The sequence below is a fragment of the Coffea eugenioides genome, chromosome 1 (genome assembly GCF_003713205.1).
Source record: "Coffea eugenioides isolate CCC68of chromosome 1, Ceug_1.0, whole genome shotgun sequence".
NCBI lineage: Eukaryota > Viridiplantae > Streptophyta > Magnoliopsida > Gentianales > Rubiaceae > Coffea > Coffea eugenioides.
Genome location: NC_040035.1, coordinates 29,162,934 through 29,187,964, shown reverse-complemented (window position 1 = coordinate 29,187,964; position 25,031 = coordinate 29,162,934). Strand labels below are relative to the sequence as shown.

The window sequence follows — 25,031 nt, the reverse complement described above, 5'->3', positions numbered from 1 at the left end:
GGAGGCTTAAATAAGCTTCATTGCCTATTGAGCTACAACATTGTTGGTTAAACTATTAACAGTTATATTAGGATCCATTACTTTTTAAGTCAAAAGAATAATGGATCATAATATAATTCAAAACATATTGTCTAAGCAATGGAGGCAAGCACTGAGGTAATTAACAAAAGATTTAACAAAAGTGAAAAATTAGGCCATATTAGACTTGCTTAGCTTTAGCTTTCTTTGCTGGACTGTCTTTGATATTGCTAGGTGGACTATACTATTTTGCAACTTCTTTGGCAAACTGTTCAGGAGCCTTTGTTGCATGTTTAGCAGGTGTGTCTACTGGTAAAGTTTGATTTTAAGATGCACTTTCTAGAAACTCAAGGCTTCTTTTCACTCCACTGTTTGTAGATGTCTGGCTTTCTTTGTAAGAAATGGCTGCAACAATTTCTTCAAGTACCAACTTTGTGGTTGATGTGAACATTTGATCCTTTGATGATTTTTTTGCATGTGTTGCTGATGAAGTGCCAAGTGTAGAAGAAACTTCAATGTTTTCTGGAAATGCTAGTGGAAGTGGATTATGTGATAGTTTAGTTGCAGTGTAAGCCTTAATGACAATATTAATTCTTTGGAGTTGACCTTGAAAAGGAGACTCATAGGTTTTTAGAAAACAGACCACTGTGTACTTCTTCAAGCTATCATTAAGTTCAGTGTCTATTCCAAAGCCCTGCACCAAAAAGATTTTTTGGTCAGATTTAGTGAATTGTTTTGTATGTATATTTGTATTTATGGTTGAATATAAGACAGAAAATTTTTACTTACATCTTCTTGTACTTGCTTAAGTTGTAGTGGAGTGAACTCAATCATTTTTTCAGCATATTCTCTAGATATAATGCAATGTATTGAGCTCAAAGCACCAGTTATAATAATTGAAATGCAAGCCCTTTAATTGAGTGAAGGAATTAAGATTAATGTATGGTGACAAATAGGAATAATGTTTAATTTAGAAGTATAACTTAATGGTCTAACCTGAGTTCAACTTCACTTTGCTGTTTGCATGAAGGATAATGGATGATCTAATCAATGTCGGCATTTACATTTCTGTGACAATTCACACAAGCAGTACTCCAATATTTGGTGAATCCATATGCAGGTTTGACAGTTCCTTGCATCAAGTTGTCTTTTGCTAAGTGAACCAAGCATGAATGGTATTTGAATGTAAGCTAGAGACAAAATAGTTATATTTAAGCGAAATTTTTAAATAACAAATAGTACTTACCACTGGAAATGATGCTTGAAAATTGCTAATTGTTTTGATATCTTCTTCATTTGGAGGAGGAAGTAAACAGTTTGGATCATTGTATGTTTTAGCATCAAGCAAATTTCTGATTTCTTCCTTGTTCAAACTATACCTGAATGGTTATGTTTAGAGTACAAATAGAAAATTTACTAGTGAAATAAATTGATATTTTATGGTTAAAAATAAAAAGAAGATTATATTTACCATTGCCTGAAAGAGAGGTCATCTGGTAGTGGAGGATTCATCAGAATGCTAGACGAATACCTTGCAATGAATGATTGAGCTGTAAAAATGATGAAAATTTTTAGTAATATAACATATCAAGTATTTAGAAGTCAAACAGTAAAGTAATCATAATGCATAATGAAAGTTTTACTATTGAATGTGGTCACTTTGATTCTTTGTTAGTTTATAATATTTCTTCATTTTTTTTGAAACATATGGTTGATATTACTCGATATTTCACACGTACTTTGCATGGAAAGATGCATATGTTCTATATTAGACCCTCTAGATTTGGATCCATCTGATATGCAGCCTATGAGATAATAACTTCATACTCTATGGATGAGACTTTTTGATACTAACCCACTCGAAATTATGAACTCGTATCCCTCCAATCCTTGGATCTAGACGAAGAATCAAGTTGATTTGCGGAACTCTTGACTCCTCTAAATCACGAAGTTATGAACTAACAATATTTTTAACCCACAACTTAATAATTGAGCGAACCAAAACTGTTTGTAGAGGAACGCCACAACTATGGTGTATACTTGATTGATAAGTTCGGTTTGAATCTTTTCAAGAAAGGCTCTTTTGGACAAGAATAAGATGATAAAACTCACATTTATTGTTAGAAAAATCTGATTATTAACGATGGAAAAATTAGGTTATTTATAGCCTTATATGACTTGAAAACCTAATATGATTTGTGATCACTTATTTGGCTAAGAAACCAACTAAGATTCGGCCTTCTTTGAAGACTAATTTGGCCGAATATTACTAAATAATTAAACCATTAAAACAGCAATTAGATAGACAATTAAAATCCTAACTAATGCTGCTAATCAAATGACATGAACTAACTAACAGAACAACTATCTAAGTAGTTTGCTTCTAACTCTTCATGTGCGACCAGCAAAATGACACATGGAAGCTCTTCAAATTGAAAGCCTTCAATAGTCCTTGTGTCATCACCAACTCGATCTTGAATTGCGCAAACAAGTGCTTGTAGTGAATCTATAAGTTTACTTGCACGATCTCTTGTAATCGGACCACTTGGGACTTGTACAACTTGATCACTTGAAACTTGATCAGCCTTGAACCCTTTGGATCTTTCATCACTCTTATTATCAACAAGTGAACTTAAACATTTACAACTGAGATTATAATCATTCTACTTTGCTATTAGATGATGGTTAGACTTTGATATGTTTTGTCCTATATGTATTATGAACAATCGCTATGTATTTCTACAATCTATATCTATTATGCATATTGTTGTTTTTCAATGACATGTCTTTCTATTTCTTGATCCTTAGTTACGTTTCAGGCATTATATAAACAGGGTATAATTGGGCATGTAAATTTTAAAATTGTTCACCACGCACTTGCGCGGTGATTCCCTCCTAGTAGTACTACAAGTCCACAGGGGTTAGTATTAAACAAAGAGAAATTGTATGCAAAGAAAAAGATTGATAAACGTCAGAATCTTATCTGCACAAGGCAAAGCAAAAGACATATTCTTTGATAATTCGATAAAAGAAACTCAATTGATATTTATAGTTTGGAATGTATTTTAAATCTTTCTCGTTAGTGTAAAATGTAGTTCACCATTTTATGCCACGTCAATACGTCATGCTTAAAATCTGGAAACTTTTTATAGCCTTTATCCATTGTCCAAAAGAGTAAAAAAAAATAAACTAAAATTTCCTTTAGTGATTAACAAGATAGATAGTGATTGAAAAAAAAAAGAAAAAGATAGAGAGTGATTAAATCTCTCACAAATTTTTAGATAAATTAATCTCTCACGAGCATTAAGCTGGATTCTTAATTCACTGAAAATACTTCGACTCCTTTTTTCTGCCCTTCTAGATAATATCTCCGCAATTGCTGAAATTTCAACAACTGCTTGAATCACAATACAGATATGCATAAGAGCCTTCTATTTGTTTCAGAGCATGTGATTTGGTAGTAGCAACAAAGTTATTCCTCAAACACTTCCTAGGGCACTGCTTTATTTTTCTTCAAATTTTTTGATATTTATTTCTTTCTAAAGGCATTCTCCCATGATTTAGTGTCGATCGGATTTTAGAATTTCTAATAAAAAGAGATTCAAAGGGAGTTGAAAGTTACGCTCACTAGACAATTAGATCGAAGACGGTAATAAAAATTCGTTGGAAGAAGTAATTGCATGTTAAGCAATGCCGCAATAAAAATTTAGAGCCTCAGAGACTTTGACTTGGCTGTCAAAATCAGGCTTGGAAAGAATTACACACTTTTGGTCTATCTTTACTATACTAAAAGCTAGAGTTGGGATTGCTATAGTGAAAATGGACCGGTTATACTGTGATTGTTGTGACTTTGAGGGATGTTTTGGTCTTTTGCCATTCGATGGCAATGGTTCTGCTGGAATTTCACGCGGACGATTTTGGCAGTCAGCAATTTCTGCTCACAATTTTGGCAGTCAGCAATTCCTGCTGGTTAGTAGGCGGTGGGCGGTCAGCAATTTCCTTTGTTTTCTCTTAGCTTTCTTCTTCTTCTTAGCTTCCATTCTTCTTCTTAGTTTTATTTGGCAGCTTTGGAACCGATTACCTTCTTTGCATTCTCCGTTATCCTCTCTGTGTGCCCGCCCCTTGCTTTCACCATCCTCTCTGTCCTTCTGTCCTCTTAATGAGTTTATCCCTTTGAGAAATTTTCATCTTCCCTTTCACCCTCCTAATCCAACAAAAATTCTATATCCAAACCGCCTCTCAAGGAATTTGTTATAGCAAAATTCATAATGCAGGCTATAGTGTTATTTTTGTTGTGGTTCATGAATTAGGCATGGAGGTTATGGACCCATTCCATGGCAGGGCAACTCGGATGGCAGATCTGAGGTTGGAACAAATTTAATAGTTTCCCTCACTTGCATGCAACTAGGTTGTGGCCATGGTACCAATCCTCCCTCTTGGCATTGAATACTAAGCCTTTTCACGCATTGTTTTGCGAATTTCCCTGTAACGACCCCACCTCCCCCTAAGGCGAACCAAAGGGTTTAGCGGACCGCCTGCCCAGCTCTCGCCGGGACTTATTCACTTACTACATTCCTCAAGTAAATTACAAGGTACAACTCAAATAATACATCCAATTCTCCAAAATAACATATCATAAGCGGAGCGGAAACTAGTTCTAAGCGTAAAATGTAGATTTACATCCGATTCAATTCCAAATATTTATACAAGCCCAAAAGTACATAAACCAAAACCAAAACTAAATTATACAAGATGTACGCCATCCAGCCACACAAAGATCCAAAAACAAGTTCTTCCTTTACTTCGATCCCTGTGGGGAGAAGAAGATAGTAGGGGATGAGCTAGAAGCTCAGCGAGTGACCAGTAAAATCAACAGCCAAGTATATTTCACAATAAAGCATTGATATGATGTCATGATGCAGTAATCAAATATTCATTTATTGCTCATGTGAGCCAGTGAAGTTCTTGTACTTAAATATACAATGCTCGTTTAGATCAGGTAACCGTGAAACAGAAGTAAGAAGCCATCGGGCTCCAAAGAATATGTAAACAATAGTGGAGACATTGGTTCTAAGCACAAGACTTTCCAGGAACTCATTGGAGCCAAATTATGTCATGGCACACACCCGAACCCAAATGATATGCAATGGAATAATAAATGCAAGAATTAGTTCAAAAGTAACTTTGGGAACAGTCGAGGGATCACTCACTCCAATTATAGTGCTTCAAGTGTTCACGTTCAACTATACTCCAGGTTTGAAGTCCAGATCTGCGATAGAAATCCAATTTGAGAACTTTGAAACACGAGTAAGATTTGAAACTTAAACGTTCCGTTTATTAAGAATCAACCAATTGAAATTCATTTGAAAGACATTCGTGAAACACTTGCTCGCTTTTCAAATCGTAAGGTTTTTGTAGTATATATACTTGGAAAACAACACTTGAGTTGAAAGTACAAAGAAATACAAGTTTACATTGGCCATTATATCTTTTCCTCAAGGGTACAAGTTCGTTTAGGTTTTTAACGTATAATCCTCGATAACAAAGTAGTAAAGGTGCTCGCTAGTTTAAGTGATAATCACTTAACCTTTACACAAGTTACAAGTATAGTTTTCTAGTTCTCGAGCGTAAATTCGGGCAGCATGCCCTTTGTGTTTACCTAATTTTCCAGCCATTTAGGCTTCATTATTTTTCCTCAGCCACAACCCAAAGTCACGCATATCATAATTCAGGTCAAAATCCGTTCCATAGGCTCATAATATCATAAGAATAAGAATCACAATAATAACAAGTGCAGAAATTCAATCTAGCAAAAGACAGATTTGACGTGTGAATGCGGAAATAACATATCCGAGGCTACGCTTATCGGATTAAGGTACACCCTATGCCATTTCGAAGCTAAGACACAGGGCTACAATGTTCATGAAGGTCACCTAGTCCAGTTTCTAATGCAACTTAGTCAAATCCTCAAATTACAGAACCAAAATCTAACTCGTCGGCTATTTAACCACATTGCATTTTAATGGTCATATCTCAGGTTATAAAAGTCCAATTCAGGTGTTCTTAGAGGCATTTAAAAGCTAAGTCAGAATACTAAAACTTTCATGTTTTGGTAAAAAGCTAAATCAGTACGGATCCTAGTGAAAAAACGTGATAAACTGGACAAACTGACGAAACGGACTGCTGGGGAAAAACTTAAAATAGTAAGGGTATTTTGGACTTTTCACGACCTACGTTGCTCCGATTGAGCTGAAGTTTTGTAGAAACCTATAAAATACTATTATCTACAACTTTCATTCTTTGACCTAAGGCCAATTCCGCCTCTAACATAGGGCTACAAAACCGGACAGAATGATGGGGCAAATTTTCCAGATTCTGGAATTTTTGGTATTTAATGGAACTTTCTCAATTTTCTTGTTCTAATCACTACCAAAGCCCCTTTTATAACCTTATTTACAACATGTGCAATCATACAGCAAGTTTAGGCAGAAAACCATGAAACGCTAACTTGCTTATTCATCCCATATTCATCACACCCACTTGCATAATCATGAAATCAAGCCAAAACTTAAGCTAAAAAAAACATCTTAAAGCAAGATTTAAAGCAACAAGGATCATGATCAGATGTTTATACCTCAAAAGCAAGGCTTGGATGAGTGATAGTTCACTCCCTTTGAAATTTCTTGGTTCCTCAAGCTTCCCAACTCACAACCTACCCTTTAATCGGTTTGGAATTGGAATTCCTCACTTAGTTGAAGCAAATCAAGAAGATGGAATTGTTTTCTTGCTCTCACTTAAAAGTCACTTTTACTCTCCAAATTTAATCCTTACTTTGTACCGAAAATTCATCCGGCGAAAAATCGCGAAAATCCTAATTTTGCTCTAAACTAGAAACCGAAGCGTGAAACCCTACTTTCTAGGTTCATTGGCACTTATTGTGGGGTGATTGAGTAGTAGGGCCATTATAAAGTGGTATTTGTCAGAGAAAAGGGAATTTTAAGAAAAATATAAGGAATTTGCACGGCTTCTGGCCGGATTCCCCACAAAACACTATTCACCAGAAATTTTTCCCTTTTCTTCTGCCTCGGGGCGTTACATTCCCAACTTTATTTTGGTATGTTGATAAAGTTTAAAATTCAAAGGAAGGTATGGTGTAATTGTATGATTTTTCAATTATTAAATTCACTCCGTTTTTTAATATAAATAATAGGATTGCAAAATTATTGGTGACTATCAGTTCATCATGACGGCTTTTGTGAGAGTTGTGCTTCAAAGATCCATGCATGAGTAGAACAATTAGTTAAACGGTCATATGATTTCATTAGAGTCGACTGCTATACATCTGATGCAATCCTCATCTATGAAAATTAAGTGAACTTATACCAGTCAAGTTCAGTACCAACATGAGCTCAGTCGCAACTTCATAATTGTTTTAAATTACAGCAATTGCGGAGTTATTAGGCACATTTTGACTTTTCTGTTGTTATAATGTTGCTGGAGTTTTTCAAGTTAGTTGATCATTGAACTTCAACAATGATAAGCTATCACTTAGGATAGCTCTGCGTTCTCTTTTCCTCTTCTGTCTCTTATGGTATTAAGAGTTGAAAAAGCATGGACATTGTGTAAGTTGAGAGCTTTCATATCTGAATAAAAACCAAAGTAGAAAAAACATGGCCTTTGCATTCAGGAAAGCATTTGTGCTAGCAAGATTGGAAAGTACATAGCAATATCCATCTACTATTCTATATTTTATGATTGCCCAGCTTTATAATGATATGCCCTCGATACTGTTGAAGAAATATGATATATTTAGTTCAAGCTATTGCAAATTTGGAAAAAAAAATCATTAAACCAACTAAGTTTGCATATTATTTTTAGCTTTTAGCATAGTACTTAGCTTAGAAGAGAAAAGAAGATGAACTTTTGATCTTGTTTGGATTTAAGAAAGAAGTCAAAGGATTTAGGACATTAGAGATGATTCAATGCTCTACAACCAATGTTTCAAATACAAACTGGGCCTTTTTGAGAACTTATATAACTGCACAGTAGGTTTTCTCTTACTTGCTTTATCCAGGTTGTATGGAGAGATTTCCTATAGTTTTTTTCTCAAAATGTTTTGGGAAATTTAGAAAAGAATGTTATTGAAATAGAAGAATTTTACATTGTTTTGTTGGAAGTTTTGTTACTTCCTCTTTTTCTGTGGTGGATTCTAATTAGTAGCTAAAAGATGATGTGTTGAATTGGAATTTAATATAGTCATGATTAGAGGATAAGACACTTTCAAATGTAATTTACTGGTCAAAAGAAAAATTTTGGAGATGGGATTTGCAGTGTGAGATTCAAGCTCTTGATTGCCTTTGTGCAGCAATTGCAAATATGATATATTGAAGGGACTAAACACGTTGCAGGCCTTCCCTACTCACATTGCAAAGAAAAGATCATACTTGTAGACAAGGAGAATGATCCTTTATCTTGTTGTAAAACATGCTTCAATTGTTTTGATATTTGGAAATGCAATGATAGTTTCTTGCTTTCACAGTTTTTTTTTTTTTTTTTTGGGAACAATTTTGCTCTTATGAGCTGCACATGGATCGACTAACTCTACAAGGAAGTTTGTTCCTTGCTTATGATTAAGTATATGTGATTACAATACTGCTGCAACTTTTATGCAGAAATGAAACATGCCTAACATTTCATATTTTATGAAGGCTGTCACACAGTATCCTTTACCAGATCTTGTAAGCTCGGTTCCAACTTTTGAGCTTCAGTGAAATTCACTTCCGTTCGCGTGGGGCTCTTGGATGGAACCTTGCACCAATTACAGCCACACAAATAGAGTTCAAGGGAACCTTGCACTCTGCTGCAAGCGGCTGCCCAGTTGTTTTTTGAATTCTTAGAATGGTTAGAGGGTCCTTTTAGTTTTGCCTAATTTTAAGCATTACTTATTGATTAATGCTATATTAAGATGTTAGATAACCCGATTTCAAGGTCATGTTTACCTGTGCAATTAGGAAAAACACACACTCACACACATGATTACTATATGTAACAAAGAAAAAAAACACACAAACATAATAGCAAAATAATAAGTCTCAACTACCTGACGCATGGCATCAGGGCTGAAAAACTAGTTACACTGAAAAGTTAGTCTTTTTTCTGATTTAGGATTTGAGGTTTTGATGTGATAGGTGTGCACTATTCGGTAAAACTAGTAATCTAGAGTGGAAAATAATCTCCAATTCATACATACATTCTCAAATACAACAAAAAAAAAGAATAAAATAATTCCTACCACTATCCGCTACCATCCAACACAATTACCACCCTCTCCCTCCTCTCTCCTTCCTCTCTCTCTTTCTCTTCGTCATCCCTCCTTCTTTCTCCTCCCTTCGCCTTCCCTCCTCTTCTCTCCCTTCTTCCTCACTTGCAAAACCTTCTCCCTCTCTTATAGAGAGGTCACGACCTTCGATAGCAACCATATCTCATCAGATAGGGGCCGGTAGCGACTGATGCATCTCATTGTAGAAGAGTGAGGGGTCTGGGTGAGGGTCACACTTGGATAAACCAGATTTTCAATAATTCAATGACCTAAATTGTACTATACCATCTCGCCAAGTGGTGTGATACAATATAGACCATCGAGTTTTTGAAAATCGAGTCTATCCAAGTTTTGATCCAAGGGTTAAGGGAGGGGAGGGAAGGAGCGGGGAGGGAGGAGGAAGGAAGAAGGAGGAAGAGAGAGAGGGAGAAGAGAGAAGGAGGGAAAGGGTGGTGGCGGTCGTGGTGGGTGATTTTTATTTAATAATAAAAAAATACCCCAAGAATATTTAAAATTTTAAAAACGCCTCAACAAACAACTATAATAATACTTTTCTTATATATCGTTACAATAAAGTTTATGAAAGATAGCTCCAAGAATACCTAATCCATATGGATTTTTTTTTTTAAATTTCTCTTCCTTTCAACGTTCGCAGTTGCTCGTCCTCCTCCTCCATCATCTTCTTTTTAATATTAATTGCCAATTACCAAACTTTCTCTCGACCTCTTTCGCACAAATCCAAAAAGAGATCCATCATGTTATTTGAAGTTTTTGATATGTCTTTATTCAAAAATGTCTCTTTGATTTGTCACTTACTTTGATAAATGGAATTGGAATTAGAGAAGGGATTTATGGAAAACTATAAATAGCGAGAGGTCAGGTAGGATGGTAGAATATCATCTTGTTTTTGCTATGTTTGTTATACTTGGGCTATATCCATGAGTTTTAAATTTACTATCCCTTTAATCCATTTGATTTGGCACGAATAAACAACTTTTAGCTGGAACAAGTTGCCTTACTTTATTCAAGGTGCAAAAGCAATCATGTTTGCAAGAAACCTTTTTAGTTGATGATTCATGACTGTATATACTTTTTTTTTAATTATACATGTGAAAAGGTAACAGACAAAAAGTCCCATATATATAAAGATTCTAACATGTTAATTCTTTCTTTATAAAATTAGGAATTTGTTTTTGAGTTTTGAAACTCAAATTTCTTCAACCATTTTGGGCATATTAAATATTGTAGTCATTGGTATTTGAGTGGTTATTTGAATTTTTCCTAGAAAGAAAATGTCGGAACTCTTTGGTGGAGACAATATATTCATTGAGTGGTTAGCTTTATATTTTCTTGACAGGTTTTAAAAACCTTTTTAAGTTTTTTGAGTGATTTATTAATTGAAGAATTTTATACAGTTTAGGAATTTTTAGGAACAGGTTGATGTTTAATCAAGTTCATAAGAACTAGAAGACTACTTTGTACTTTGTTTTCGAGTATATGGATACTAGCCTCAAAATTTTCCTCCAAACATTACAAAAAATATTAGAAATTGGCTTTAAGTAGATGTAGTTACATATGTGACTTTCGATTTCGATTAAAATCAACATTAAGCATGTTGTTGCTGAATTCTTAAAACTTTAATGCATTAGTGTGCGAAGGTATTACAACCAGTCATGGCAATGGTGGTTTGCTAGGTAGAGATGCTTAATTTTGTTTTTAATTTTTGACTTTTTATTATAAAGTTGTTGAGTGTGAAATTCTTTGGCTCCAATTAGAACTAGATCTGAATTTTATGATTTAGGTATAGGAGTCTCGTTATTTTTGATGGACAACGAGACAATGATGCATGTAACATAATGATTATGTTACTGTCTTAACTGTGTAAGCGTAGAATTATCGATTATTTGCAATTTGTAAATTATTGCAATACTTGTGGACATATGTTATGTTTCAAATGGTTTTAGTTAAAAATTGTGGTTGAAATAATTAATGAAGGTAGGAATCAATATGACGTACTTTTATGGGTTCTCTATTTTTTTTTTTTTTTGCTAACCCCGTATACGGGAGTGGGTGCCACTCCAAATTTTATTCAAAATCCCATAAGCGTACATCAGATGAGGCTGACATTCTGCCAGTGACACAATGAGCTCTAAGCAACCCTAATTCAGGCGTACATAAGGCGTCTATATCCTGTCTAGGCAGGCTAACCCTTTTATATGCTTTGGAATTTGAGAGGCAGAAAACCTTTTACAACAATGCGTGGAGCTTGCAAGATTCGTAAGGGCATTTGCAACTATATTTGCTTCTCTATAGATGTGAGCAAAGGTATACTGCCAACCAAATGCTAGAGTTTTGATGCGTGAGACAATCTTCCATAGCTTCCAAGGCACTTTCCCGTTGCCAAGCACCATATTTAGCAATACTTGAGAATCAATTTCAACTTGCAAGTAGTGGAATCTGTTCTCCAGAGAGAGTTGCATACCCTCCAGCAACGCCAATCCTAAAATTTGATGTTATTTTTCAATCAAGTTCATAATTTTAATTCTAAACTTGTTAATGTTCATTAAATAATATAAATTGCTTCTTGATCGTTCTAATTTCTTTGTATTTTCTTGTTAAATATATTTGAAACATCAAATATATATGAATATACCTTTATTAATATTAACATTGTGACGCCCCCACTTCTCCCTAAGGCGAACCAAAGGGTATCGGCGGGACGCCTGTCCAGCTTTCGCTAGAACTCAATACAATTCTAGTACAAACTTAAAGATACAATACTAACAATAAAATCAGAATAAAGGTATGAAGTCATTTCTATACATAAACATTCGATCTTACATCACAAGTTTGAAATACATCCACTTTCCAAAATATACAACTTCCCAAAAGATTTCTAGACAAATACATTCCAAAATTCTAGCCAAAAGAGCCATCAAGTAGGCTTTTCCATAACTCCTTCCATTTCAGCTCCTGTTAAGGAAAACAAATCTAACGGGGTGAGCGGATGCTCGTGAGGCCAAGAAAACATGCAAAACACGTAGTTCAAATAACAATAACACTTGAACAAGAATGAAGGCTGTAACATTGAAGTAATTCACAATTTAACAATAAAACACACTTAATAAGGATACAGGAGCTCTCAAGAGCTATTTTCCACTTGCTCGATCCAGAATCTCCACGAGTTGACAATCCGTCAATCGGGTAGGTTATAACTGTAGAACTTCACTTACACTTTCCCCGTTCACCGTTACTCCCCCTGCTCCGGGCCCGCACTTCTTTTATATAAGGCGATGCTACTCGAGTATACCAAGCGAGATCTCTCTAATAGATCAAGTTTATACACTTTTCTCATGGCTCACCAAGCTTCTCGACCAAGCCAATGCCGGCTCAAGTCACAAGGTCAGCCGATGAGATTTGGGCGTTTCCCAACATTATTACTAGGAGTCAAGGAAATTCACTCCAACGACATATGCAATCATAACATATTTAACCATTTCAACACTTCACTTAATACACTTGACAATTCACTTCAAGCAATTCAATTTCACTTCACTTAAATGAGAACGAGTGCGATAAAGTACACACTCAACTTGGCATATTCAAAATACTCAATCAATAATAACACTTAAGAACGTAACAATTTTTCACATACTTGACACTCACCGAGTCAAGATAAGAGTGAGTGAACGAGCAAGTAAGTCGTTAGGCATCCGTTTCAAGATCCTCTTGAAGGTCCCCTTGAGCGCCTAAGCAAATAATAATTTACGATCACACACTATTGCTTATAAACCCTTTATTAACAAGGAAGATTGTACACTTGAACAATACTAAGAAATATCATAAAAGAGAGCCTTAATTTCTCGTAAATCGAGACTGAAAAGTGGGGTTTAATAACACAAAGAAAAACTGATTTCCTTCATGAAATCAAGTTTAAAATGGTCAATCAATATCAAAGGATAGGGAAGAGTCTCCAAAAACTCATTTCCCATCGATTCGGAAAATTTCAGTTTTTACACGTCAACTTAGAAAAATTAGAACTTGCACTCAATAGGTCCAAAATTGGAAAAATTTATACATTGGAATCTTGGTTTAAAATACTAAAAGTTCCTAGAAGATACCTTTCCAAGATTCTAAACGGAAGGCATTCAAATTTCAGCTCAAAGTGGCGAACTTGAGCATACAAGACAGTTTCGATCATATTTGTCGGTAAACTTTGGAAATTCGGAAAAATTCACAGAAAGTGAACTAGTCTCTGAAATTCATACTACAATAAGATTTCTAAACAAGGTTTCAAACACAACAAACGGAACTAAATTCAGAGTTTTGAGTGCCAAAATATAGCAGCTCAAGGTTGGTAAATTTTCACTATGAAACAGTGAATTTTCCAGATTTGTAAGTATATTTTGGGACATCATTTGGGTATCGAAATGGTCTTAGAATAATACCAAATTTGGTACAATTTAGGTTCCATATGAGGACTAATCCTCTATCAAATTTCATGTAAAAACTCGTATGGGAAGGTAGTTAACAAAACTACCAAAGTTCAAGAAATTTTGCAAAGCAAATCTGCCCTCTTGCTTTCTTTTCCTTTTCAAACACTTTACCCTATAAAATCAGTCCCATTTTGGTTCATTTGTGAAACCAAGCTCCAAGAAACATTTCATAAACAATTGGTAGTTGGTTGACATCAAAATTTCAAAATAAAACACCTCACTAACAACCAAACCAGTCGGCTAGCCCAAAAGAAGGGTTTTCTAGTTTTGTCGCAGTTTGGAAATTGAGCCATATCTCACTCCATACAACTTGGAATTGAGAATGGTTGGTGGCATTGGAAATGATAATCATAAGGGTACATTTAATCAGAACAGACCGTTTTCAAAATCAATTCATAAGTGAGAGAAAATAGAGCCACAAAATGCAGCTTCTACCTTCCTCTCGGATAGGCTCACAGAACAGGGCAGCCGACTTTGATCAATCACTACAGATGACTCAGTTTGAATTAGAAGGTACATTTTACACTGTTAGAAAACTACAGATGTCTAGTTTTGAATGCCACTAACGGCACTCAATTCCGACTTCCAAACAGAGAGATATGTTCGTTCAAAGAACACTGCCAGTGGACCACTGCTACACGAATTTTCCAGATTTGCTCTTGCCAAAATTCAATTTTTATCCAACCAATCCAAATGATTTTTGGTAGAAACTTTCTATACACCATACACAACATATATACATCAGTTTCAAAGTCATTTGACCGTCAAAAATTCGAACTAAATGCACGACACAAAGAGGACAGATTTCGGTCAGCTTTCCTATGAAATTTTCCTTCAACTTTCCTTCGATTCTATATCCATAATCATCCTAACCAACACTTAAACAACTCAAATCAAGCTTTATATTATCATATCAGCCCATACAACCAAGGTGGAAATTCATAGAGCCCACATCAACCATTCCAACCCAAGTAACAACAACAATAATGAAGCTACAAGCTTCAAAGCTAAAAGTAAAACCCATTAAAACCAAGAATGAAAGGTTGGATGGTTACCTCCTAGCTTCTAAGGGAAACCAGAAATTTTTGTCCCAAAAACTCCTAAGAAAACCGGCAAGATGAGGTCTTTCTTCTAGCTTAAGTGAATTCCCAAATGATTTTGAGGTTGGATGGTGATTTGTGAAGGATTTGGAGCAAGACTTGAAGTGAAATTGTGAAGAGCTTTTCTTCTTCTTCCTTGAGGATTTTCGGCCAGCCTTGGTGAGAGGAGAGAGAGTGTGAGCTGATGAGTGAAGCTTCTTGGAGAAGCTTGAGGGTTTTGTGGTTAAAATTTTGAGCAAAAGTCAACTACGAATAGTACTCGCATGCGCGCGTTTCGTGTCCGTTTTCTCTCAGGTTCGTTTCACTTGTGCACTAAACCTCTAATGTACTTCCTTTAACATTATAATTATTCACTCTTAGTAGTCTAAGATAAATTTCTTAAATCTCCATTGGGTCGATTTGACGCGAAAAATGCGAACTTCCAATTCGCGCGCGATAAAGCGAAACTTAAAAGAAATTCTTGTAACGATAACATAAGTAACTAATACTAGGGTAATTAATCATAAAAATAACTATTTTAAAAATAACGCATGAGTCCTCATATCTCCAAGATCATTGCACTCACAGATCGAATATTGCCTCAAAACGTGTATTCGCTATTTCTTATCAAACGAGCTTCCAAAAATTAAGACGTTTTAAAAATATAAGTAGGGCATGGTTCCATGTAAATGGGTTTAAAATGGTTGAAATAAATTATTCGGAGAAAACGGATGAATAAATATTTAAATAAGCCAGTAATATAAGATAAAATAAGAAAATTTTCGGGTCCTCACAAACATGCTCTTAGTTATTTTACATACTATATTTTAATTTTTAAATAATTTTTATTTATGAAATCATTCGGCTCAACCCTGATTGAACCCATTGACCCCTAACCCCTGAGCTCGACTAAGTCGATACTCAGTCTGAGTCTGAAAACATAGCTGTTATTACCCAAGTCTAAAGACTCTAGATCTTCCAAATAAAACAATGATCTTGGAATGCTTCTAGTGAAGTTATTGTTGTTCATGATGTGATACAAGTTTGGGTAATTCGTCCAACAATCAAGAATTTCTCCTGATAGAGAATTCTCTCCAAGATCCAGATACCGAAGATCTTAATTTCATTTTTCACTTCACACAAAAAGTGAGAAATACCTCCTGAAAACAAATAGTTGAAAATTAAGGTCTAAATATGTCAATGAATGATAAATTAATTAAGGGTGTATGCAATTGAATATGTTTGACTATAGAGTATATATAAACCTTTAACAGTTTTAGAAATATTCGAACTCTTACCATAAAATTGATTGTGAGAAAGGTCCACGGTGTGCTGTGATGGTTGAATAGCCAAGAGGGAATAGTGTCTTCCATTAAATTATTAAAAATGTCAATGTGAGTATGCCATTGAATATGTTTGACTATAGTGTGTATATAAAACTTTAACAGTTTTAGAGATATTTGAACTCTTACCATAAAATTGATTATGAGAAAGGTCTATAGATCCCAATGATGAGTTGAATAAACAAGAGGGAATAGTACCTTCCATTAAATTATTAGAAATATCCAGGTGAGTAGGCCATTTGACTATATATAAAACTTTAACAATTTCAGAGATCTTTGAACTCTTACCACAGAGTTGATTGTAAGAAAGGTCTATATATTGCAATGACGAGTTGAATAACCAAGGTGAAACAGTATCTGAAATTCCTATAAAGGACAAGTTCAAATTCCAAAGGAATTTTTGAGACTGGATCCATGTAGGAAATTGGAGACCCAACTTCCACGAACCGAATCCAAGTGTTTCAAATTGGACACGAGGAATCCAATTTGCACTTACTCTTAAGGTCAAGGAGTTTCCAGATGCATCAAAATAAGTTAAAGCTGTCAGATTGTCTAGGTGACTCTCACTCACAATGCCTTCTATTAAATTGTTGTCAATACGAAGCACTTCAAGTTTGGAAAGCTGCCAAAGACTTTCAGGAAGAGTTCCAATGAGTTTGTTATGAGGTACATCCCAGTGCTCCAAGGATGACAGTTTTCCTAAATTTGATGGAATTGAACCAGATAGAGCATTATCATTTAGCCAAAGGTTTTTTAGCTTGGTGCATCTTCCTAAATTTGATGGAATTGAACCAGATAGAGCATTAAATTTGATGGAATTGAACTAGACAGAGCATTAAATTTGATGGAATTGAACCAGATAGAGCATTATGACTTAGGCAAAGGTATTTTAGCTTGGTACATCTTCCTAAATTTGATGGAATTGAACCAGATAAAGCATTATCATCTAGCCAAAGGTATTCTAGCTTGGTACAGTTGCCAACTGTGCTTGGAATTTGACCATTTAAATGATTACCACTTGCAGCAAGTGTAATCAAGTCCGTCAATGTGAATACTTCACTTGGTAAAGAGGAGCTAAGATAGTTACCAGATAGATCAAGATATTGAAGATTGGAAGTCAAGTTCCAAGGACCTCTGGGCGTTGTGCCTTCAAGCGAGGTCCAACTTAAATCAAGAGGAGCAAGGGCAATAAGACTAAAAATCCATCTAGGGATGAGGTGTCCAAGAAAATTTCTAGAAAGATCTAGGACAGTAAGAGAAGAGAAGTTGGCATGGAAGACAAATGTATCTCTCCCAAAATGAGAACTTAAATCAAGTTGACAAAAGGACAAATGTATCTCTACCAAAGAAGGGATCATGTTAATCACCTCTAGCCAATTAGACGCTAGACCATGCCACTCATGTCTAGGTGCTCCAAATTAGAGAGACCAGCCAACCATTGCATGTCTAGGAGATCCCTTACATCTTTGGATCTATATAATAATACCTTATCTGCTCTCTCTCAAGCCTATTATCCACTTTTAACTATCCTAATTTCACTTGATCTTGGCTCCAATGACTTTCAAGGTTATATGGCAAGCTCTATTGCTAACATTTCCAACCTTCAATATCTTGATCTATCTCATAAGAACCTTAGCTTCTCTTTACCAAGTGAGTTATTCACATTGAAAGGACTTCATTACATTTGATACATGTAGTAATTACTTCAGTGATCCAATTCCAAGCACTGTTGGCAACTATACCAATCTAAAATATCTTTTGCAATGTGATAATGCTCTATCTAGTTCAATTCCATCAAATTTTGGAAATCTGTCATCCTTAGAGCACTTGTTTATAAGTACAGACAAACTCACTGGAATCCTTCCTTAAAGTCTTGGGCAGTTTTCCTAACTTGAATACCTTTTTATTAACGATAATTTCATAGCAGGCTTTGTGAGTGACAGTTTACTTAACAATCTGACAAGTTTAAAGCATTTTTATGCATCTAAAACTCTTGACCTTAAAAGTAAGGGCAAGTTGGAATCCTTATGCCTTTAAAGGATTTGGTTTGGGTCCGTGGAAGCTAGGCTCTTAATTTCCTACATGGCTTAAGTCATAAAAGAAACTTTGTTATTTGGATTTGTCCTCTATGGGAATTTCAGGTGCTATGAAATTGTTAAAGGTTTACATGTACATAGATGAGTGCGGGGTATACATACTATAATTAGCTCATTCCACAGTCAAGTTTTACATTTTAAAAATCCTAAATACCCCACACGCGATTTTTCACAAGTATATGAATCGAGATTGAGCATAGGGTATTAAAGGTCAAACCCACAGGGAAGATTATTAATTACCGATGGGTTTCAAACTTCTTTATTATTTAGATTACCATAAATGCTAGATATTAAATCTACACTAAAAACATGAAATAAAAGTAATAAAAATAACAATATAAAGCTCCTAGAGATATGGAATTTCTTCTCTTGTAAGTGAAGTTACTGGTTAATTGAATGCTATTATCTTTATGCCGTAATTTCCTAATATTTGTGAAATCTACTCTCATAGCGAATCAACTATACTTGTAATTAAACCATACCTACTATCGTGGTTATGAAATTAACTACAAGATTATTTTTCTATGAAATTACATGAATCAAATCACTAAAACCACAAAGGTGCATCTTTACTCTCATGAGTGCACTCCCTAGAGTTATCACTTCCTTGAACTAGTGTTAAATTCCAATTCTTATTGCAAACTTAATACCTTAAGATCACAATTAATAACCAGTTAATCATGATTAGAAAAAACAAAAGTGATAAATAACTTATTGAAAATAATGTCATCAAATAACCAAATAAATATCACTAACAAGGTATAGAAAGTTCAACTATAACTTTAGGCATAAACTTAAGAAACTATAACAATTCAAAATCTAAATAGTTGGGACCAAAAAAATGCAAAGTAAAAACTGTTGGTTAAAGGTAAATTGATTTTGACCGTGAGAATTATTGAATTATTGTCTATTGTCCTAAATTTGGAAAAAAAAAGAGAAATTTTGGAGACCAAATTTATTTTGATAAGAACAGTTGGGCCTAATACTGGATCAAAAAACGGAACTTCTCCCAATAAAGATGTTCATTTCAAGTTTACAGTTTGATATGCATTAATATTTGACTTTTTCTTTCATTTACATCGAGAGGAGGGGCTGCAAATGTCATTTCCTATTGTCATCAAATAGATAATAATAACCATTAGGTGGAATCTAATAATCATAGCTTCAAAACACTGGTGAATCCACTAAAGACTGTTAAAAATTATAACATTTTCTATATACTAGGAGGTGGTCTCCGCGCTATGCGCGGTGGATCAATGCAATTATGCCCTAACTTGTATTGGTTATTGAGAGTTGGCGTGATGTTAGAGTAAGAAGAACGCGATGATTCCTTTCTTTTCTTTGCAGCCCTAGCTTCACATCACTACAAATACTTGAATTCAGGTGCTGAAGATTGCCCTTTATGTGAAGTCTACTTGAGCAAGAAATATGTCAGCACAACTTGTTGGATCGCAATACTGTAACAAAATATTCTAATTATAAAATAAAGTAATAACCAATTTATTGTGTAAACCATCAAAATTTGGTGGCACTTACATACCTCCCATTTTTATGTTCCATACATACACATGGTGTGGTCGTCCAACCCTGAATTTTGTTGTTTGCGGTCCAATTGTAGTTCTTCCACCTCCAGATTTCAAGTGGAAGCCATAACAGCATGTTGTAAGTCCCTCTGGTTGCAGTGTCAGCTCTATGGCATCATCCACTCCTCAGATTTACAATATCAATTTCAATTACTCCTACTTTCTTCAAGTAAGCCATCAAAAGCAGTTCTTTCACACAAAAGTTAAGAAGAAATTCTAGTACAAAAAACTAAGAAAGAGAAATAGAATTCAAACTACCATGACATGAAGATCCTACAAATTTTTTAATCTAAGAACCCGACAACTACTCTGGTCAACTTAACACAATTTTCCTTGCATAATTACTTAGCAAAATATTAAAGCCTTACCTTTGAAGTATATGCCGATTGGTGAGAATGCCAACTCTTCACACCTGCAATCGCAACAAGAAGAAAGTGAATTTTGGAAAGAAAAAGGGAACTGTAAAAAAACACACACACACACACACACATGGTGGGTAAAGGTTAATGTTTCCAGTTAAACATCTAGAACCATGGATGAATGTCGAAACCTCCATCAAAATCATCATCAATTCATCTCCAATCTTCATCATCTTTTCCCACCTAACAAAAGGAAAAAATGGACAAAAAATGTAGCTATTACTCCGAGTCCAGATAAAAATGATGAAAATATTTATTGATGAAACATGCAAGCTAAATCCTTAAAAAATGGGAGAAAAATGAAGCATGTCAGAAAATTAAGTATAGTGGAGATTCAGTGATTACAAAGCCCAAAAAAATGAATTTTTCTTAATAGGAAAAAATATGAGAACATAACAAACAGAGACGTAGAGGAGAGGAGAAAATGATTTGTTGCTTTTAGCAAAGGAAAAAAAAGATTAGGGAAAAAAAGGCAAAAAAATAGAAGAAACTAACTATTATTACTCGAGGGAGGCAGGAGGGAAAAGGGAGATGAAGGAAAAAGAGAAAAATGGAAAGAGTAACCAAGAAAGAAGATTACTAGCCCCTTACCTTCTTGAGCCCGTCATCCACCAAATCCCATCACCTTCTGAGAAGAAAAACAGCTCCTAACACCATACGAACAAGAAGGAAAATCGACGGCAAAGTCAAAGGAGCAGGTATAGTTTAAAAGGTTAGGCAAGGTGGAAAAGAGAAATAGGCCCAACCATTGAAGAAAAAGCACAATTATTGTCACTCTTTTGAGTGGGTTGCATGCAAGCAAAACATTCGGTGGCTCACAGAACAGTCCAATTTGCAAGCGTCTAGTGACAAAGAAAGAAAGTTCCTTACAGCAACCACAGACGAAGAAAGCTCATGCAAAATGTAAAGGGAAAACAGGGGGAAAAGGCAAAACACAAATAAGAACAAATAATGGATAAATGAAAGGTAGAATAAAGAATCAAAGAAGACAGGAAATTTAAAATAGGCTTACCTTAATGCAACGGCAAAATACAAAACACCCATAAACAAAGTAAGTAAAGCTGAGTTAGTCCACGAATGACTGACCAAAAAACATATTGGAATAAACAACATTATAGATGAGATAGTTCAGTAAAAGCAAAAGCTCACCCTAGACCAATCTGTATCAAGAAGAGCAAAACCAAGAAGAGGCTTCGAAGGAACAGAGCAATAAAAGAGAAAATAAGAACAGAGCAAAGCAACTACCAAAGACAGTCATGTAAGAGAGAAGATAGGATGTCGTGCTATAAACAATTATACAAAAAAGGAATGCAAAGAGTAAACACATCACTAACCATTAGCGTAAGCAGAAAATCCGGGCAACAATACCGGCAGCGGTGGGTTGGACAGAGCAAAGAAAGTGCTACAGTCAAATCAAGAAACTCCTTTCAATAGCCGTCAACAGTAATGGAATTATGTTATATTACAAATACAACCCAAGGGTAAGTAGAATTTTACCTCTTGACATGAGCACGAAGAAGATGAAGAAAACGGTAAAACCAAAACCAATTTCTTGTCATCGGCAAGAAAAATGCAATGGGAGGGCAAAATTGTAATACAATTGTCCTTATGGTCAACCGAACTGAATTATTACAATGACCACAATCAAGTCCCAATACATCTGGGAAATGGCAAAAGACAAATACTAAAGCGGTCTAATAGGATACAACGAACGTGAAGGCAAATAGTTATTATAATAAGAATAAGAAATAAAAAAATGTAGCATTCTTTTAAAAAATATAATAACAACATTCTCATTCAGAAATTTTGTTTTTCCACAAACACGTGCAATTGTCACGTGCAAGGACGACCACAAATTGTCCAATAACGTTTAAGCACATCACAAAAAACGGAACTGCTTGGCACACCCCTACACATTTAGTACATATGTGTTAATGAAAAATTTGGGATTGTAGCATGACCGAATATATTTTCGCACAACTGCAATTTACATCGCCAACAGTACACAAAGTCACGTTTGAGGTCTATCTTATTTTTACCCATAGGATCAAACATCAAATGGCTCCACAAGTCTCCTGTAGGGTTCCGAATCCCGAACTTACTTGAAGCAAAATTATTCATGATTTACCAAGTCAAAGGTTATCGGACCAGTGAGACTGTTATTACCCAAGCCTAAATACTCTAGATCTTCCAAATGAAACAATGACCTTGGAATGCTTCGAGTGAAATTATTGCTATTTAGGTTGATGTGTTCCAAGTATGGATAATTCATCCAATAGTCAGGAATTTCTCCTAATAGAGAATTCCCCAAGATCCAGATATCTAAGATCTTGTGTTTCATTCTTCACTTCACACAAAAATTGAGAAATACCTCCTGAAAACAAATTATAGGAAAGGTCTAAATACCTCTGTTTTTAAACTCGGACTGGATCGGCTGGTTCGACCGATTGAACCGGGAACCAACTAGTTCTCCGGTCCGAATTAGTATACAAAACTGGATGAAAGAAAACTCGGTCAAAACCGGTCAAAAAACCGGTTTGATCGTGAACCGGTAAAACCCAAAAAACCCCGGTTTTTTGCTATTATCTATTTTTGTTGAATTTTAATTTTTTTTCTTGGATCTTTTTATATTTTCCTAAATGACTAACAGCAACACAACAACTCTAAAAGCTTAAAATTTGGTCAAATTTTTAACAAATCCAAAATCAAACAAAAAATAAAAGAAAACATGTATGAAAGGATTAGAAGAAAAGAAGAAGAGATCTAGAAATGTCACATGAGAAATGGTGAAAAGATCTAAAATAAAAATGGCAAAAGGGAATATAAGAGAAAGAGAAGAGGAAGAGAGTTTAAAAGAAATAAAAAGAAACCATTAGAAAAAGGAAAAAAAAAGGCACAAACCAAACACATGACCTGGACACTGTGATGCGGGACTGGAACGCAGAAAGCTTTGACGGCGGACTGGCAAAGAAGAAGCAACGAGAGGAAGAAACAAGAAGAATCCTTTATAAGTTAAACAACTTTTCTCATATTATACTTTGACCCCTCAATATTTTAAATAATCATAATTACCACACATAGAATTCTTTTATTACTCATTTGCAACCTTACTTTTTGCATTTTTACAATGATTCATATTTTCATTCTGGATTCATCATCTTATGGAATTAGAGACTCATTAATGTTATTATATCTTACTTAAAAAAGTTTCATCAAAGTATTTGTATACTTTTTCATTAATTTGGCACCTTAATATATAGAACATATATGGAAAGATTGAAATCACTATGAGTACATATTTATTCTATTTATTTTATTTTATATAATTAAAATATATATTTATGACGTCATCCGGTTCGACCCCCCAAGCTTAACCGGTCGAACCCATTGACCTCTGACCCCTAAACTCTGCCGAGTCGTTGCTCGGTCCGAGTTTCAAAACACAGCTAAATACTTCAAAGAATGAAAAATTAATTGTGATAGTGGGCCATTGAATATATTTGACTATAATGCACATATAAACCTTTAACAATTTCAGAGATATTTGAACTCTTTACCATGGAGTTGATTGTGAGAAAGGTCTACGAATTTCAATGATGAGTTGAATAACCAAGGTGGAATAGTATTTGAAATTCTTGCGAAGGACAAGTTCAAATCCCGAAGGATTTTTTGAGATTGGACCCATGTAGGAAATTGGGAACGCAGCTTCCACGAACCCAATCCAAGTGTTTCAAGTTGGACACGAGGAATCCAACTTGCACTTACTTTTAAGGTCAAGGGGTTACCAGATGCATCAAGAAACCTTAAAGCTATCAGATTGTCTGTCTAGGTGACTCTCACTTACAATACCTTCCATTAAATTGTTGTAAATACGAAACTTTTCAAGTTTGGAAAGCTGCCCAAGACTTTCAGGAAGAGTTCCAGTGAGTTTGTTGTGAGATACATCCCACTGCTCCAAGGATGACAGTTTTCCTAAGTCTGATAGAATTGAACCAGATAAAGCATTATCATTTAGCAAAAGTTCTTTGAGTTGGGTACATCTTCCTAAATTTGATGGAATTGAACCAGATAGAGCATTATCATTTAGCAAAAGGTATTCTAGCTTGGTACAGTTGCCAACTGTGCTTGGAATTGGACCATTTATGTGATTACTTCTTGCATCAAGTGTAATCAAGTCCTTCGATGTAATTATTCTACCAATTTGAGGTAAAAGTAGTGAAAATCAGGAGTTGCTTTGATTATTCTACTTTGTAATTATTCTTTAGGGTTAATTACATTTACCTCCCCTGAGGTTTAACCAAATTATCATTTACTCCCTAAAATTTAGCCAAACTACAAAAAAGTCCCTCAAACTGAAAGATGTACAACAGATACATCCCTCCCGTTAGTCCGTTGCTGTTGACTGTTAAGATTATAATGATGCCATCATACAAATTTAATGAAATCCCTAGATTGGCCCTAAAACCATAACCTTCCCCTTCCCTTGGTTGCTCCTCTTCAAAACCTAGCCTACTGCATTTACAACCATTGACATAACTATGGCAGCAAAATCATCAAGACATATTATTGATACCCCTTTCATGATCATTTTCTTGGTGAGCATGTTTTAACTGTCAAAATCATAATAAGTTTATAGAAATTTAATTGCCTTCATTTCTATCATTCCCATAACTACCAT

General features: G+C 34.9%; 1 protein-coding gene across 1 annotated transcript; it reads right to left on the bottom strand.

Moving 5' to 3' along the window:
* Positions 1 to 343: 343 nt before the first annotated feature.
* On the bottom strand, positions 344 to 25,031 carry LOC113769999 (receptor-like protein kinase 2). Its single transcript, XM_027314348.1, has 7 exons — positions 25,002 to 25,031; positions 24,635 to 24,669; positions 24,203 to 24,546; positions 16,454 to 16,954; positions 1,490 to 1,568; positions 1,265 to 1,397; positions 344 to 712 (listed from the first exon to the last, which is right to left on the bottom strand). The coding sequence occupies exons 1-7, from the start codon at positions 25,029 to 25,031 to the stop codon at positions 344 to 346; spliced, it is 1,491 nt and encodes a 496-aa protein (XP_027170149.1).